Consider the following 20498-nt stretch of genomic DNA (forward strand, 5'->3'; position numbering starts at 1 on the left):
TGTTTTCTTCTTCTTTCTTTTCATTTTATTCCATGTTGCTGGTATTATGAACGAGCACAATCAAAACCTCATCAACAACTGGCATCGTTGATGCAATGCAACACTGAAGCGACTACTTCGCTTGCTATTGCTGTGGCAGTTACTAACTGCACTAAATGATAAATCCTTACCATTTGTTTAGCATACACACAGACACACACCCACATACATACAAAACTAACGCCAGTTAACCCGCATATATATGTTAGGGAGGATCGATTAAACATTTTTTTCATGGTACACGGACGAAAAAGACTGTTTTTCATATGTTTGGATGTAAAAAGTGTATGCTTCGAACTCTAATTTTTTTAAACACAATATTTTTATCATAAGCCATAGTTTTGTGTAATATAATAATAATTTTTGGAAATAGAATACTGCACCCAGAAAAAAGTGCCTTCGAAACTAAAGGAAAAAATGTTTATAAATTTAGTTTAGCCATTTTATTTCCATTAGGTAATTTTTTTTTTAATAATAAAATTTACTTTTTTCAGTAAAAAAAATCCTAAATTGAAAGCAGTTAGGAATAGTTCATTAACTAGAATAAGGCATGGAATATTACTAATACTGTTTTCTTCGCTGGGTATAAGAATTTACTACTGAACAAGAAATTTTTATTCACTGATAACAAAGCATTCGTAAAAATAAACAAATACCGAACTAACACCAAGTTTCCTCAAATTAAGATTTCTTATAAAATTATAATTCTGACTTCCTTTATTATAAAAAAATTATCATACATACGAATAACACTTGGCATAGAAAAACATTCTAGTTCATTCGTACTAAGAAGTTTTCAATCCTTTCAAAACTTAAAGAAACACGCTTGTTAGAATATAGGAAAATTTCCTATATTTCTTTTATCTACCTGTAATCGATACCTGTCATCGATGTGTTTGCGCGTGGGTTGTGTTTTAGTTGGAGTCGCGTTGTTGTGGTATACGGAGAGATTGTTAAAAAATAATATAGTAAAATGATATAATAAAAAACAAATAAAATATATAAAATATTTGTTATTTTAAATTAGTGAAAAAATGTTCGTTTTTTGAAAATTGGTTTATAGAAAAAAAGAAAACACCCGCAGAATAACAACCCCTTCATTCGACTTCATTTTGGAATCTTCAATTATCAGGTAATATTCAATGACGCTAACCTTTTGTGAAAAAATTGATTTAGGATTTTTTTGTTTATATTTGTAGGTATTGAAATTGTAAAAGGTGGACAAAATTGCTAGGCAGCAACTTATTCACAGTGAACGGTACTAGAAGAAGAAAAAAATTTGTTTTAATATTTCAAGGACAGTCGATGCTGTTGATTCTTAATAAATATATTTAATATATTAATAAAACATGTCTTTTATTGAGGAAAAATTGCCTATATACATAAATAAAACTGTATTTAAAAACTAAGGTAAGCAGTTCTAATTTTCAAGTAAAAGGTTTACCACAAATATGTAAGATTTATCCAAATGAATGAAAAAAAGTTCAATAAAATCATTCCATATGTGAATTCAATTCAGTTAAATTTTTTCATTCTGTAGTATAGTGGTACATAAATATAGGAAGATGTTAACTAATATATGGAATGTATTCTACCTAATTACAACGAAAATCACATCGTTCAAAAAAATTAAAAATGTCTTTGGCGCTATACGAAGTTCAACTTTCTTCACAATGAGTTCATTTTAACTTAAAGAAGCGGTCACTTTTTTCTGGGTGTGGTGGTTATAGAAAATTGACTTGTTTTGTACGAAAAATTTCTTGGTTGTATACAGGCTTGTTGTACCTTTGATTCCTCAATTTCTCTACTTTTTGAAAATTATACTGACAAACAGTTTATTTCAAACCAATTTCTAAATGCAGGTTTCCCAAAATATTGTTCATTTTTCCGGATAGCAGGAATATTTTGAATGAGTTTAAGTATATTCATCCACAGCATAGTAATAATGAACTAAAATACGATGCAATACATGAACTAATTTATAAGAAAATCATGAACTTATTTAGATGAAAAAAATCTTTGGCGCCAAATCATGGTCATTCTTACTATGGTTTCGTTAATTTTTCATAAAAAATAGTAAACTTTTTGTTGGTGTATACCAAATTTCAACCGGATCGGACGATCTTTGCTAGTGCAGAAGGTTTTTCAAGCGTATAGCTTGTTTCATTGGCAAGTAGCGTGTTTTCAACAGACGGACGGACTTCGCTGGATCGATTCTGAATTTCACCATATATATATATATATATATATTATATATATATATATATATATATATATATATATATATATATATATATACTAGACCAACATTATGTTAACCGTATAATAAAGAAAGAATTGTGGAGAGTAAAAAAATGAGAGCCTCCCCGTTCAAATATTTGGTACTGTGAAAAAAATATTTACGTGATATTACAGATTATGCAACCTAAATTTTAGCATACGCACTTTACAAAATTTTAGGGACCAATTTCTTTAAAATAATGAAATTTTAATTAAAATAACGTTTATAATCTTTACTTCAAAAATTTGTTTCATTAAAAAAACACAAACTTTGTACATTTACATTCCTCTATTAAAGTCGCATGTATTTGAACCAAGGAAAATTTTCCTTAAAATAAAGAAACACATTTTTGATTTAAAGAAATCGTCCTCAGATTAACTGAAATATTGAATCTTTAGATTTAAGATAAACAAGTATATACGGCCGTAAGTTCGGCCAGGCCGAATCTTATGTAGCCTCCACCATGGATTGCGTAGAAACTTCTATGAAAGACTAACATCCACAATCGAATTACTAGGGTTGTGGTATCTTAAAATTTCTTAACATCGTTTTCTAAATTGTGAGTTGTCCATACGTGGTATATATTAGACAAAAAAGTTATGTATAGTTAAGTCTACAAATAATTAGGAATCGATATGGACTTTTTGCACGGTACGTATAGAGCCAGAATTGAAATATGGGGGTCGCTTATATGGGGGCTATATACAATTATGAACTTGATATGGACCAATTTTTGTGTGATTGGGGATCGATTTATCTGAGGGCCATATATAACTATAGACCGATATGGACCTAGTTAGGCATGGTTGTTAACGACTATATACTAGCACAATGTACCAAATTTCAACTGACTCGAATGAAATTTGCTCCTCCAAGAGGCTCTAAAACCAAATCTCGGGATCGGTTTATATGGGGGCTATATATGATTATGGACTGATATGGACCACTTTTGGCATGGTTGTTAAATATCATATACTACCACCACGTACCAAATTTCAAGCAGATCGGATGAATTTTGCTTCTCCAAAAAGGCACCGGAGGTCAAATCTGGGGATCGGTTTATATAGGAGCTATATATAACTATGGACTGATAGGAACCAATTCCTGCATGGTTGTTGGATACCATATACTAACATCACGTACCAAATTTCAAACGAATGGGAAGAATTTTGCTCTTCCAAGGGGCTCTGGAGGTCAAATCTGGGGATCGGTTTATATGGGGCCTATATATAATTATGGACTGATATCGACCAATTTTTGCATGGTAGTTTGCCATATATTAACACCACGTACCAAATTTGAAATGAATCAGATGAATTTTGGTCTTCCAAGAGGCTCCGTAGGTCAAATCTGGTGATCGGTTTATATGGGGCCTATATATAATTATGGACTGATATCGACCAATTTTTGCATGGTTATTAAAGACCACATACCAACACCATGTAGCAAATTTCAGTCGGATCGGATGAAATTTGCTTCTCTTAGCGGCCTCGCAATCCAAATCGGGTGATCGGTTTATATGGAGGCTATATATAATTATGGACCGATGTAGACCAGTTTTTACATGGTTGTTACAGACCATATACTAACACCATGTACCAAATTTCAACCGGATCGGATGAAATTTGCTTTTCTTAGAGGCCACGCAAGCCAAATCGGGGGATCGGTTTATATGGGGGCTATATATAATTATGGACCGATGTAGACCAATTTTTGCATGGTTGTTAGAGACCATATACTCACATCATGTACCAAATATCAGCCGGATCGGATGAAATTTGTTTCTCTTATGGGCCTCGCAAGCCAAATTTGGGGGTACGTTTATATGGGGCTATACGTAAAAGTGGACCGATATGGCCCATTTGCAATACCATCCGACCTACATTAATAACAACGACTTGTGCCAAGTTTCAAGTCGTTAGCTTGTTTCGTTCGGAAGTTAGCGTGATTTGCTCAGATCGACTCAGAATTTCACCACGACCCAGAATATATATACTTTATGGGGTCTTAGAGCAATATTTCGATGTGTTACAAACGGAATGACAAAGTTAATATACCCCCCATCCTATGGTGGGGGGGGGTATAAAAAGCTTCAAATATAAGCTAAGATTTCTTTTGAGGATTTAGCATCTTTGGTTTAAAGTTTTTTTTTTTTTTTTGGAATTAAGAAAACGTTTTTACTTTGAGGTATCCGCTATAATTTGGATATTTAAACTGGCATTTGTTTGTACGTGAAAAGCTTTATTAATATACCGTGAAAATAAAATGAAAATTCTATAAATGAGATCTGAACCCTAATTTTAATTTTATTGATCCTAGATTTAAGGCCAGATAGGTCGCTATAAAATGTCTTTATTTTAAAGAAGCCGCATCTTTTGCTCGGAATCAATACCAAAATCCTTAAGAGAAGGTCAAAATCTTTGGATCCAAGTAAACTTTTTTTGAGTGTAGTTGAAAAAGTATTTTTGTATTTCTAATAAAAGTGTTGACAATTAACTTTCATAAAAAAACAGACGTAAACTCTCTCATTTGTTTATTTGTTAAAAAATTTCAATGTCCCCGTTGAAGACTAGTGATGTTAGTCGAAATATTGGATAATAAATTTAATAATTAATCACAAATCGTAAAATTGAATTTTTACTAAAAGGACCTCAAGCCGAAATAATAATAAAATAACAGGTTGGCTGATAAGTCCCCGGCCTGACACATAGATGGCGTCGCTAGTATTAAATGCATATTATTTTTATATAGTACCAACCTTCAAATGGTTCGTGTCAAAATTTGACATCTCTAAGTCAATTAGTTTGTGAGATAGAGCGTCTTTTGTGAAGCAACTTTTGTTATTGTGAAAAAAATGGAAAAAAGGAATTTCGTATTTTGATAAAATACTGTTTTCTGAAGGGAAAAAATACTGTGCAAGCAAAAACTTGGCTTGATAATGAGTTTCCGGACTCTGCCCCAGGGAAATCAACAATAATTGATTGGCATGCAAAATTCAAGCGTGGTGAAATTAGCACGGAGGACGGTGAATGCAGTGGACGCCCGAAAGTGGTGGTTACCGACGAAAACATCAAAAAAATCCACAAAATGATTTTGAATGACCATAAAATGAAGTTGATCGAGATATTTAGCAGAGACCTTAAAGATATCAAAGGAACGTGTTGGTCATATCATTCATCAATATTTGGATATGCGGAAGCTTTGTGCAAAATGGGTGCCGCGCGAGCTCACATTTGACCAAAAATAAGAACGTGTTGATGATTCTGAGCGGTGTTTGCAGCTGTTAACTCGTAATACACCCGAGTTTTTCCGTCGATATGTGACAATGGATGAAACATGGCTCCATCACTAAACTCCTGAGTCCAATCGACAGTCGGCTGAGTGGACAGCGACCGGTGAACCGTCTCCGCAGCGTGGAAAGACTCAAAAGTCAGCTGGCATAGTAATGGCCTCTGTTTTTTGGGATGCGCATGGAATAATTTTTATCGATTATCTTGAGAAGGGAAAAACCATCAACAGCGACTATTATATGGCATTATTGGAGCGTTTGAAGGTCGAAATTGCGGCAAAACGGCCCCATATGAAGAAGAAAAAACTTTGTTGCTTCCAAGACAACGCACCGTGCCACAAGTCATTGAGAACGATGGCAAAAATTCATAAATTGGGCTTCGAATTGCTTCCCCACTCACCGTATTCTCCAGATCTGGCCCCCAGCGACTTTTTCTTGTTCTCAGACCTCAAAAGGATGCTCGCAGGGAAAAAATTTGGCTGCAATGAAGAGGTGATCGCCGAAACTGAGGCCTATTTTGAGGCAAAACCGAAGGAGTACTACCAAAATGGTATCAAAAAATTGGAAGATCGTTATAATCGTTGTGTCGCTCTTGAAGGGAACTATGTTGCATAATAAAAACGAATTTTGACAAAAAAATGTGTTTTTCTTTGTTAGACCGGGGACTTATCAGCCAACCTGTTAAATTAGAACAACAGGTCAACAAAACTTTAAATATCTACTGGCCAAAATATGATATTGATTGGGGTATTATAAGTTTGTCATTCCGTTGCCCTGAAAAAAGCATGTCCGGTTCCAAGGATTTTGTCTTTAAACTAATGATTTTGCTATTGATTTCGAAGAGTTTTATTGTATTTATGAAATTGTTTACGACGATTTTTCTACCAATACATTACATGCCAGTCACCCACAGGAGTGACTGGAATGTAATAACAGAGGTTGAATCCTTTACTACCACGAGTCGTCAATGCTAGCTACACGGTTGAAAAAGACTGTTTTTCATATGTTTGGCTATAAACATTATATGTTTGGAACACAAATTTTTAAACACAATATTTTTGAGTGCAAGCATATAATGTTCATAAACTAGCATAACATGTTTGGGACATATATGTTAATATGTTAGAACATATTATGTTTGGGACATAAAATGTTTGTAAATATAATATGCTTGAATGCAAACATATATTAATTTAGAAATAGCCTATAAACATATATGTGTTTAGTAGCTTGGAGCGCTATTTAACAGGGAGCGATATTGAATTAAGTTGGTGGTTGTTGCTTGTTATTACAAAATTAACATTTTATTTTTCCTTGGGCAATTGATCAGCTACTTCTTTGATCCTTACAAACTGTGTGGTCTGCTGTTCGAGTCCCCGTCCGGCAAAAGGTAAAATTAAAATAAAAAAATCATAAAATTTAATAATTTCTTCTACAATGTTTGTATTACAGAAAAAGGTGCTAAGAACTAAAGAATCTCGTGGAAGTGAGAAAGATGTCGGGGAATATACAATTGGGCAGAAACAAAATTTTGAGCATTCAGGTCGAAAACCTATGTTTTTAGCACCTATATTACCTGTTTATTTTCATAATTCATTATGATTGTAAATATATAAATAAATAAATAAAATTTTGGGCACAATATTGTTTTGCAGAATTTTTTTAAGCATATAATATTTTTGGGTGCAAAATGCTTCCAAACATATTATATGGTCACATAATAACATATTGTTTTTTTGGAAGACAACATTATTGAATTTGGATGCAAAAATACAAAATGTTTGGAACTTAGACTACCCAAACATATATTGTTTAGACCAATATGCTTTCAAACATATTATATATTGGAAGAGATCAAACATATAAATGTTTGGGCAATACCCAAAAATGTATATGCTTGAAGCAAAATATGTTTGGGAGTATATGTTACAGAAGCGATTTTTTGTGAGCGTGTATACGTCCATGATCTTTTTCGCACATTATTATTAATCGCTTCTGAAATAGAAATTTCAAACTTCGTTTTGTAAGCAGCCTTTTTAACCCTCCGATGGGTGGTAAGGTTCCTGTGACAGTTTTTGACTTTTTATTCCTTGGCGACGTGAAATCTGCATATGTAACGGTGCTGGCAGATCTTTTGAATAATTTCAAAAATTTTTCAACAATAGGTTGACATCGAATTCAGGATATAAGCGAACAAAACATTGTTGTGCATCACGAACTGGTGACAACATCACCTCTGTAAACTTCTTCAATATCGTCCTTATTTTGCACATTTCATTCCTAAATCCAAGAACATGAGTTCATTTAGCAATTTCATTAATATTACGAAGCCTCTTCTCGTCAGAGTAAATGGAATCAGGAAATACAGAAAATTTACCACTGAGACTAAAGATTTATTGCGTTTCATTTCTGTCATCAAATAATTTTGTCAGAACTATACGATACCGATAAAGTGGTGCAATCTAAACTTTTGCCATTCCTCACTAATACACCAGCAATCTATCATCTACAGTCATACAGAGGAATTTTTAACAATGAAAGGACTCATTGAAGGATGTGAAAATGAATGATGAAACTGATGATTGAAATCATCATCATCACTGTCATCGTCATCATAGTCATCATCATCATCACAGGGCGCGCCATCATAATCAGAATCATTTCTATGATAGTCATAATTGTTGAAAGAATTTTTTATTACTCTGCTGTTATTGCAACTGCAACACCAGTCAAGTATGGACTGACTGCAAGGCATGTCACAACAACAGACATAGCCAACAATAACTATATAGTCTGGAAGGCTAATATTCGGTATGATTATGACTAACACTGCAAAGCACACTCGATATCGTACTGGAGGACAAGTCAATAATTAGAGCCGTATTTTCGGCTTTGCCGAATCTTAAGTACCAATGAAAAAACAAAACCAACGATGCAGAATCCTTAAAATATGTCTTAGCCTATATTTGAAGCGTTTTTATCTTAAATCTAAAGATCCAAAATATCTGTTAATTTAAAGACAATTTCTTTTTAAGGAAAAATTGCTTAGTTCAAAGACATACGACTTTAACAGAGGGACGCATCTCAAATCCCTCCACTTTTTGTTTTAATCATCAGCAAACGCTTATCGTAAAATAACACACTAAATCACAGATCAACAAAACTAATCAAAAACCAAAGAACTCCTGACGTTAAATGCCATTGCCCTTATGAGTCGCTATTGTTAGTTGTTGTCAGCCAGTCATAAAATCGTTACTAATGAGTCGTGATTTTCCGGAACTCTCGTTATTCTTTTCGTCTTTCTTTTATCCAACTTTCGATTTAATGAGGTGTTAATATTTTCCACATTTCTTTCATCAACTTTAAATTGCAGTTCCACCCAAAATAATGCCCATTCAAGCGATGACCAATATGCTGAGAGAGGGTATGCGAGCGGCCATATCCTGCCAAATTCTGGAAGGTGATTTACCCGTCAGCTTTAGATGGGAGCGCAATGGAAAACCTTTAATAGGAACAGGGTATGTACTTCGATAAGACAAAAAAGAGTTTCGTTAATTTTTGCTATAAATGAATTTAAACGAAAAAAGATGAAAAAAACCGAGACTCAAGAAATTCCCCTTTGGGTTTAAAGAAATTTCATTAAAGAAAATATTTTATTTTGGGGTGTTTTTAATTTATTTTTAAAATAAAATTTATAACAAGACTATATAAAAATTACTTTGGTTTATTATTACATTATTACTTTACACAAACGCGATCTTAATTGCTCCAATTAATTTTTAAATTAAATTTCGTCAATTAATTAAATAAATAATTTATTTATACAATTTTTTTTTTGATTGATTTTTGATTTAATAAAAAACAAGTAAGGAAAGTCTAAAGTCGAGCGGGGCCGACTATATTATACCCTGCACCACTTGTAGATCTAAATTTTCGATACCATATCACATCCGTCAAATATGTTGGGGGCTATATATAAAGGTTTGTCCCAAATACATACATTTAAATATCGCTCGATCTGCACAGAATTTGATAGAGTTCTACAAAATCTATAGACTCAAAATTTAAATCGGCTAATGCACTAGGGTGGAACACAATTTTAGTAAAAATACCCTGTTCCACAGTGTGGAGCAGGGTATAAATATGGGAAACGTTTAAATCTGAAGCAATTTTAAGGAAACTTCGAAAAAGTTTATTTATGATTTATCGCTCGATATACATGTATTAGAAGTTTAGGAAAATTAGAGTCATTTTTACAACTTTTCGACTAAGCAGTGGCGATTTTACAAGGAAAATGTTGGTATTTTGACCATTTTTGTCGCAATCAGAAAAACATATATATGGGAGCTATATCTAAATCTGAACCGATTTCAACCAAATTTGGCACGCATAGCAACAATACTTATTCTACTCCCTGTACAAAATTTCAATTAAATCGGAGTCAAAACTTGGCCTCTGTGGTCATATGAGTGTAAATCGGGCGAAAGATATATATGGGAGATATATCTAAATCTCAACCGATTTCAACCAAATTTGACACGCATAGCAATAATGCTAATTCTACTCCCTGTGCAAAATTTCAACTAAATCGGAGTTAAAAATTGGCCTCTGTGGTCATATGAGTGTAAATCGGGCGAAAGCTATATATGGGAGATATATCTAAATCTAAACCGATTTCAACCAAATTTGGCACGCATAGTTACAATGCTAATTCTACTCCCTGTGCAAAATTTCAACGAAATCGGAGCAAAAAAATTGGTCTCTATGGTCAAATGAGTGTAAATCGGCCGAAAGCTATATATGGGAGCTATATCTAAATCTGAACCGATGTCAACCAAATTTGGCACGCATAGCTACAATGCTAATTCTACTCCCTGTGCAAAATTTCAACCAAATTGGGGTAAAACTCTGGCTTCTGGGACCGTATTAGTCCATATCGGGCGAAAGATATGTATGGGAGCTATATCTAAATCTAAACCGATTTCAATAAAATTTGGCACACTTGACTACAGTACTAATTGTTCTTCTTGTGCAAAATTTTAAGCAAATTAGGTTAAAACTCTGGCTTCTGGGGCCATATAAGTCCATATCGGGCGAAATATATATATGGGAGCTATATCTAAATCTGAACCGATTTCTTTCAAAATCAATAGGCATCTATTCTGAGCCAAAACACATACTTGTGCCAAATTTGCCAAAGTCGATTGGACTAGAACTGCGACCTAGACTTTGATTACAAAAATGTGTTCACGGACAGACGGACATCGCTATATCGACTCAAGAGCCCACCCTGAGCATTTTTGCCAAAGACACCATGTGTCTATCTCGTCTCCTTCTGGGTGTTGCAAACATATGCACTAACTTATAATACCCTGTTCCACAGTGTGGAGCAGGGTATAACAAGTAAGGAAAGTCTAATGTCGGGCGGGGCCGACTATATTATACCCTTCACCACTTTGTAAGTCCACATTTTCGATACCATATCAAATCCGTCCAATGTGTTGGATGCTATATGAATCCATACACATATATTCTGTATATCTGAGCAGATCTGTACAGAGTTCTGCAATACTTATAGATTTTACATTTAAGTCGGCTAATGCGCTGAGGTGGAACGCAATGTTAGTAAAACAAATAGGGGAATCATTTAAATATGAACCAATTTTGAGGCAACTTCGCAAAAGTGTATTTATGATTTATCGGTCGATAGATGTGTAATAGAGTAATAGGAAAATTTGAGTCATTTTGATAAGATTTCGACTTAGCAGTGGCGATTTGAGAAGGAAAATGTAGGAATTTCGGCCAGTTTTCCCTAAATAGGAAAAACATATATATGGAATCTATATCGAAGTCTGAACCGATTGACTATACACATGACTATACAACCAATGCAAAATTTCAAGCTAATCGGGATAAAACTCTGGCTTCTGGGTCCATATAAGTGCATATCGGGCGAAAGATATATATGGGAGCTATATCTAAATCTGAATCGATTTCAACCAAATTTGGCACGCATAGCTACAATGCTAAATCTACACCCTGTGCAAAATTCCAACCAAATTGGGCCAAAACTCTGGCTGGTAGGACCATATTAGTCCATATCGGGCGAAAGATATATATGGGAACTATATCTAAATCTGCACCGATTTCAATCAAATTTTGCACACTTGACTATACTACTAATTGTACTCCTAGTGCAAAATTTCAACCAAATTCGGCCAAAAATCTGGCTTCTGGGGCCATATAAGTCCATATCGGGCGAAAGATATATATGGGAGCTATATCTAAATCTGAACCGATTTCAATCAAATTTTGCACACTTGACTATACTACTAATTGTACTCCTAGTGCAAAATTTCAACCAAATTCGACCAAAAATGAGGCTTCTGGGGCCATATAAGTCCATATCGGGCGAAAGATATATATGGGAGCTATATCTCAATCTCAACCGATTTCAATCAAATTTTGCACATATACGACTAAGTGTTATGTTTGTACAAAATTTCAAGCAAATCGGTATAAAACTCTGGCTGCTGGGTCCATATTAGTGCATATCGGGCGAAAGATATATATGGGAGCTATATCTAAATCTGAACCGATTTCTTCCAAAATCAATAGGGTTCTATTCTGACCCAAATTCGGAACATGTGCCAAATTTAAAGGTGATTGGACTTAAATTGCGGCCTAGACTTTGATCACAAAAATGTGTTCACAGACAGACGGACATGGTTATATCGACTCAGGGACCCACTCTGAGCATTATTGCCAATTACACCATGTGTCTATCTCGTCTCCTTCTGAGTGTTACAAACATATGCACTAACTTATAATACCCTGTTCCACAGTGTGGCGCAGGGTATAAAAATGCTAAAACCCATCTCACTATGAGGTTTTTAATATCGAATTGATATCTTTTTCTATCTTTCCAGCAATGAAGTTATTCGACGCTTGGATGAATATTCCGCCAGTTTAGTTATTGAACACATAACCTCTGAGCATTCGGGCAACTATACATGCATTGCCCAAAATGTTGCAGGCACCGAACGTTTTGCTGTACCACTTACCGTTAATGTACCGCCTAAATGGATATTGGAACCAAAAGATTCAAATGCGCAGGCTGGCGATGATGTTTATCTGCATTGTCAGTCCTCTGGCTATCCAAAGCCTACGATTACCTGGAAAAAGGCCATAGGACCCACACCAGGCGAATACAAGGATTTCATTTACGAACCCACCGTCCAATCCTTTGGCAATGGCACAATCCTCTTTAAGAAAATCACCAAAGAATCTCAGGGACATTTTTTGTGTGAGGCCAAAAACACCATTGGTTCTGGTGTGAGCAAAGTAATATTTCTCAAAGTGAATGGTAAGTAGAGAGAGACCGAAAGGCTGGTAGGCTTTGGGTGAGTTTCATTAAAATCTCTCTTCCTCTTCAATCGTTGCTGATAGGGATATAAAAGTCGATAATCGACTTTTTGTATATACAGTGGAAAATCAACTGCTGGACTGTTGCTCTGAGTCTAAAGCTCTTTTAAGCTGGCAACTCACCAAATAAAATCGACTTTTGCATAATCGAGAATTCGAAGTCAATTTAATGAATTAACAAAACTGAAATTAAAAATTCGAATTTTAAAAATTTTGCAAAGTCGACTTTTGGTAAAACCGCAAGTCAACTTTTGATTATTAAGGAAATCAAAGAGACTTTTTCAAAATTTCCAAAATTCGGAGCCAATTTTTTTTAATTTTGAAAAAACAATAGTATCAAAACTCGACTTGTAGAAATTGTGATAGATGATTTTTTTTTATTGAAACGAAAATCGACTTCAAAAGTGTTAAAAAGACCGATGGTCAATCTTTGTAAAAAACGAAAAATCAAAGTCAACTTTTTCAAATTAAACAACAAAAAACGAAAATTCGATTTTAAATTTTTTTTTTTTTGGAAAATTAGAGAAATCGAATTGTGAAAAAAATCGAAAAGACGACTTTTTAATCTTGTAATCTTGGAAATCGAGTTGGCCTAAATCGACCTTTTTATGCTGACCAATATCAAGTAATAGAGCTGTAAAGAAAAAATTGAAAAGTCGAATTGTAATTGAAAGGGCGAAGATGATGACCCCTTTTATGTGAATCGTCATTTTTAAAAAATCGAAATTGTCATCTAATCAAATAGTCGAATATACATAGTCGCAAAAAATCGACTTTTTCAAATTTGTAAGATGTCGATAGGACAACTTTTGCAAAATCGAAGTAGATATTTTCAAATTTTGAAAACAAAAACTCTAAAATCGATATTTAGAAGTTGAAGTGGCAGTTTTCAAATTTTGAACAAAATCGATTTTTTTCAAATATTGAAGTTTTTGATTCTAAATACAATCCCTACTCCATAATGGGAAAGATCTAAAAATGAAAACTAAAAAGTTAACGTTTATTTATTTCTCTCTCACTCTCTCATACTATCTATGCGTTCCTTTATAGTCCCAGCCCATTTTCAAACCAAATCGAAACAAATCTCTGTGGCCAAAGGAAAGCAAGTTCACATTCAGTGCAATGTTCAAGGAGACAACCCCATTGATATTCATTGGAAATTGCAAGCCACCCAACAGACGATTGATGAGTCCATGGATACCAGGTAAGTTCTATTGCTTCCATTGTTATACCCTAATCAGCTTATTGGGTTCGATTATTCAAGCCACTGGAACACACTCACAAACATTCAGGTCCATAATTAATTGAATTTTCGGCTTTCATCGCAATTGACAATTTCTGTAAAATCTGAAACCCACAGTGATAATGTATGAATTCGTATGAAAATATCAGGGATGGTAGAAAAGGATGGTCATGCAAATAAAGATACCATATTTTTGAACAGCATTGAAGCCCAGACAATTATCTCGGCCGAACACCATGGATTTTCAAATAGAATTCATCACCATCGCACTCAGCACACGTCGATCAAAAATGGCTCTTCATTTCTACCGCTGATTTGCCATCAAAATCTCCGCATTGCAATCAATTGGACACTTGCGCCTTGGGCATTTTGGAGAGTAAAGTTGGCACTAAAAAATACACAAAGTGAACCCTCTATTTCACAAAGGTCAATTTAACTTTATTTTAGTTCATAGAATTATTACGTTTGGAAAAAGTTTCCTTTGGTCTAATATTTTCTTGCGTACGTTAGTTAAATGAACTAAAAAGCTGGAAAAAACTACACACAAATGAATCATAAAGATTTACTAAATTCGTACTTCTCTCAAAATAGTTAATTATTTCTTTAAATTTGTAAATTTTAATACAAATGCGGACATCTTGAACTCCATGTGGCACTAAAAACATTCTTGCAATTTGGAACTCCATTTTTTTCCTTCAAACTACACATTTTTCTTTAAGAAGTGAAAACAAGTATATACGGCCGTAAGTTCGGCTTATGTACCCTCCACCATGGATTGCGTAGAAACTTCTACTGAAGACTGTCATCCACAATCAAATTACTTGGGTTGCGGTAACACTTGCCGATGGCAAGGTATCTTAGTCCATACGTGGTATATATTAAACTAAACAAGTAAGGAGTCTAAAGTCGGACGGGCCGGCTATATTATATCACATCCGTCAAATGTGTTTGGGGCTATATATAAAGGTTTGTCCCAAATACATACATTTAAATATCACTCGATCTGGACAGAATTTGACAGACTTCTACAAAATCTATAGACTCAAAATTTAAGTTGGCTAATGCACTAGGGTGGAACACAATGTTAGTAAAAAAAAAATATGAGAAACATTTAAATCTGAAGCAATTTTAAGGAAACTTCGCAAAATTTTATTTATGATCTATCGCTCGATATATATGTATTTGAAGTTTAGGAAAATTAGAGTCATTTTTACAACTTTTCGACTAAGCAGTGGCGATTTAACAAGGAAAATGTTGGTATTTTGACCATTTTTGTCGAAATCAGAAAAACATATATATGGGAGCTATATCTAAATCTGAACCGATTTCAATCAAATTTGGCACTACTGACTATATTACTAATTGTACTCCTTGTGCAAAATTTCAAGCTAATCGGGATAAAACTCTGGCTTCTGGGTCCATATAAGTGCATATCGGGCGAAAGATATATATGGGAGCTATATCTAAATCCGAATCGATTGTAACCAAATTTGGCACGCATAGCTACAATGCTAAATTCACTCCTTGTGCAAAATTTCAACCAAATTGGGCAAAAACTCTGGCTTTTAGGACCATATTAGTCCATATCGGGCGAAAGATATATATGGGAGCTTTATCTAACCCTGAACCGATTTCAATCAAATTTTGCACACTTGACTATACTACCAATTGTACTCCTAGTGCAAAATTTCAACCAAATTCGGCCAAAAATCTGGCTTCTGGGGCCATATAAGTCCATATCGGGTGAAAGATATATATGGGAGCTATATCTAAATCTGAACCGATTTCAATCAAATTTTGCACACTTGACTATACTACTAAGTGTACTCCTAGTGCAAGATTTCAAGCAAATCGGTATAAAACTCTGGCTGCTGGCTCCATATTAGTGCATATCGGGCGAAAGATATATATGGGAGCTATATCTAAATCTGAACCGATTTCTTCCAAAATCAATAGGGTTCTATTCTGACCCAAATTAGGAACATATGCCAAATTTGAAGGCGATTGGACTTGAATTGCGACCTAGACTTTGATCACAAAAATGTGTTCACAGACAGACCGACGGACGGACAGACGGACATGGCTATATCGACTCAGGGGCCCACCCTGAGCATTATTGCCAAAGACACCATGTGTCTATCTCGTCTCCTTTTGGGTGTTGCAAACATATGCACTAACTTATAATACCCTGTTCCACAGTGTGGCGCAGGGTATAATAAAATTTTGGTAGATTGTTTTTGGCTCGAGTGGCAACCACGATTATGAACCGATATGTCCGTGTAAAAATTGAGGGATCTAATCAGATATGATTAGATCTCAAAATAGACCCCTTTAGATATAAGCAGATATACCAACATATGATGAGATAGAATTAGATATAAATGTATATAATTCCATATATGACCAGATCTAACATCAGATCCAATAATATATAGGGACAGATATAATTACATCTAAGACATTAGATCTAGGCCAATTTTAAGATCTGATCTGATCTACTTCCATAATAATTAGATATGATTAGATCTTACCATTTTTCGGATCTACTCATATCTAATTGTATCAAATTAGATCTCTCAATTTTTTCTCGGGTGGACCAATTTTTGTGGGATTGGGGATCGGCTATATATAACTATAGACCGATATGGACCCATTTTGGCATGGCTATTAGCGGCCATATACTAACACCACGTTGCAAATTACAACCGGATCGGTTTATATGGGGGCTATATATAATTATGGACCGATATGGACCAATTCTTACATGTTTGTTAGAGACCATATACTAACACCACGTACCAAATTTCAACCGGATCGGATGAATTTTGCTCCTGCAAGAGGCTCCGGAGGTCAAATCTGGGGATCGGTTTATATGGAGGCTATATATAATTATGGACCGATATGGACCAATTTTAGCATGGTTGTTAGATACCATATACTAACACCACGTACCAAATTTCAACCGGATCGGATGAATTTTGCTCCTCCAAGAGGCTCCGGAGGACAAATCTGGGGATCGGTTTATATGGGGACTATATATATTTATAGACGGATATGGACCAATTTTTTCATGGTTGTTAGAGACCATTTACCAACACCGTGTACCAAATTTCAGCCGGATCGGACAAGTGCCAAGTTTCAAGTCGATAGCTTGTTTCGTTCGGAAGTTAGCGTGATTTCAACAGACGGACGGACATGCTTAGATCGACCCAGAATATATATACACTTTATGGGGTCTTAGAGCAATATTTCGATGTGTTACAAACGGAATGACAAAGTTATTATACCCCCCATCCTATGGTGGACGGTATAAAAAAAACTGTCGAGTGTAGCATGGGCTTGTCGTTGAAGGACACCAATTGAGTTCTTTATCCACTACCAGTGATGGACTGAGTAACTAGTTCAGAACCTTTTCATATTTAGAAACATACTAGATCCACAGAACTGTATATGAAATAGTGTTTGTAAAAAATTTTGAATTTATGAAGAGTTTGTTGCTTGGTAATAAATCCCATCAAACAAATTTTTACAAACGCCTTAATATTAAAGGTAAAATTATAAAAACAAGGAACTAAAATTGTTCATTGTGTTCAAAATGTTCTGGTTCATTAAAGGTCGCCATTCGCGAAACATAATCTGTCAATGTTACTCGTTAAGTGACTATTCTTTGCATTACTAGTAATTAGTTTGACAAATGTGAGTGGTACTAGTCCGATCTTAATCTTTTACGCATTACCTACGACCTTTTGTTGATTTTGAACACAGAATTGGTTTCTGGTGACAACGGATTAGTCGACTACACCCTCCAAACTAAAAAAAAAATCGCCTCTCTAACACATACTCCCAAACATATTCTGCTTCAAACATATATATTTTCAGAATTTGTTCAAATACAAAATTGTTTGTACTGTGCAAACATATTATGTATATCTCTTTTTTAAGCCTAAATAGTAAATTGCAGTTCTAAATAAAGGGTGATACGGTCAAAATTTGGTCAAGGGAAAACGCGTGTAAATCGGTGAAATCGTTTATTTAAAAAATCAAATTAAATTTCTTTTTCAAGTTCAATTAGTATAAAATTCAGGAAAAATATTCAGTTAGGCTTTCGCTTTTCCAAATCCGAATTGCCGGGCCTCACGCTTGACACCTGCCATCAGAAAGCCAGTTTGCCTTGAACTACTGCTCGTCCTTAGCAGTTTTTTGGACTTCTTTAGGTTCCGCTTGACAATAGCCCAGTATTTCTCAATTGGGCGGAGCTCTGGCGTGTTGGGAGGGTTCTTGTCCTTGGGAACCACCTGCACGTTGTGGGCGGCGTACCACTACATGGCCTTGTTACCGTAATGGCAAGATGCCAAATCTGGCGAAAACAGTACGGAACAACCGTGTTTCTTCAGGAAGGGCAGCAGACGTTTATTCAAACCCTCCTTCACGTAAATTTCTTGGTTGACAGTCCCGGAAGCTATGAAAATGCTGCTTTTCAAGCCACAGGTACAGATGGCTTGCCAAACCAGATATTTCTTTGCGAACTTTGACAGTTTTATGTGCTTGAAAATATCTGCCGTATAAAACTCCTGTCCCGGTAGCTGCTTGTAGTCGGCTTTGACGTAGGTTTCGTCGTCCATTACCACGCAGTCAAACTTCGTCAGCATCGTCGTGTACAGCCTCCGGGATCGCGCTTTGGCCGTCGTATTTCGTTTATCATCGATACTTGGAGTCACTACCTTCTTGTAAGTCGATAACCCGGCTCGTTTTTTGGCTCGATGCACGGTTGTAGACGATACACCCAGCTTATTTGCGGCATCTCGAAGAGAGAGGTTAGGGTTTCGCTTGAACCTACCGGCAACTCTCTTTGTCGTCTCAGCGGCTTCCGGTTTTCGATTTCCCCCCGATCCAGACTACCTGGCTGTCGACAAACGATCCCCAAACACTTTAATTACATTTGTAACGGTTGATTTGGCAACTTTTAGCGATGCGCGAGCATCGCTGCTCTTCTTGCTTGGACGGCATTTTGACAACTGAAGAGTGAATTCCAAAATCAAAATAGGAGCAACATTCTACACACACACACCTTCAAAATGAGGGGTGTTCAGGTTTTTTAAATGCGAAATTGAAAGAAATACGTCAAGTTTATATTGACCAAATTTTGACCGTATCACCCTTTATCTACACATGTCTTTCTTTATCTACATTCGTCGCCGTCTTTATATTTTTCCTCTATTCTCTCTCGCTCTCTTTGACTTTTATAAACATTAATATGTTTATACAAAAGATGGTATGGTCCTAAACATGTTATACCAGTTTATGAACATTATATGCTTGCACTTAAAAATAGTGTGCATTGAATGAAATCTGTTCCCTATTTTTAATTTTATTAATCCTCGATTTGAAACTAGATACATATATCCCTAAAAAATGTCTTTATTTTTATTTGGCTCGGAATCAATACCAAAATCCATAAGAGATGGTCCAAAATCTTTGGATCCATGTAACTTTTTTTTTTTAGTGTAGTGTATGTATGCCAAATGTATCTTAGAAATTCAGTCACTGAAACGGAAACTTAATGTTGTGTCATTTATTTAAAGTACATCGTATGCATGTTCTATCACGCTTCTCTGCGTTGTTGGCATTCGACTAAGATGTATGATGGTAAATATTCTTCAATTGTTCACATCTGAAGGTAAAAGCATTCCGTATAATCTACCCTTATGCTTAAATTTCTTTAGAAAAGCTGACATTTGACGTGAGCCGGTGAGGGATGTTGCATCCATGGAATTACATGACAATTGAAAAGTAGAATGAGATAATCCCATACCTGATGATTTCTCTGTATTTGACCTACTATTTTTCTCTTTGCTCTATATTGCATGCACAAATATACTGAAAAAATGTCCTTTGCCATTAGTTTGTAGAATTCAATATGTGTATACACATATTAGCAAAGTTCCAGTTATTATAATAACTGGAGTCCATAGGGAATCATCCAGGGAACTGAACTAATGATATTATGAAAATTCAAGAATACAGATTTATTCTCGCCATTCAGGATTTCATTTTTATACCCTCCACCATAGGTATATTAACTTTGTCATTCCGTTTGTAACACATCGGAATATTGCTCTAAGACCCCATAAAGTATATATATTCTGGGTCGTGGTGAAATTCTGAGTCGATCTGAGCATGCCGGTCCGTCCGTCCGTCTGTTGAAATCACGCTAACTTCCG

At 35.1% G+C, this 20498-nt stretch overlaps 1 protein-coding gene across 1 annotated transcript in view; it reads left to right on the top strand.

Annotated features, from left to right (window-relative positions):
• The window catches only part of Dscam4 (Down syndrome cell adhesion molecule 4), a 552772-nt gene that overhangs the window by 456592 nt on the left and 75682 nt on the right, over positions 1-20498 (top strand). The window contains exons 17-19 of the mRNA XM_075303780.1: positions 8983-9127; positions 12539-12975; positions 14085-14238. Coding sequence (XP_075159895.1) covers positions 8983-9127; positions 12539-12975; positions 14085-14238 — 736 coding nt within the window. The remainder of the gene's footprint in view (positions 1-8982; positions 9128-12538; positions 12976-14084; positions 14239-20498) is intronic.

This window comes from Haematobia irritans, chromosome 4, assembly GCF_050003625.1.
Source record: "Haematobia irritans isolate KBUSLIRL chromosome 4, ASM5000362v1, whole genome shotgun sequence".
Taxonomy (NCBI): Eukaryota; Metazoa; Arthropoda; class Insecta; order Diptera; family Muscidae; genus Haematobia; species Haematobia irritans.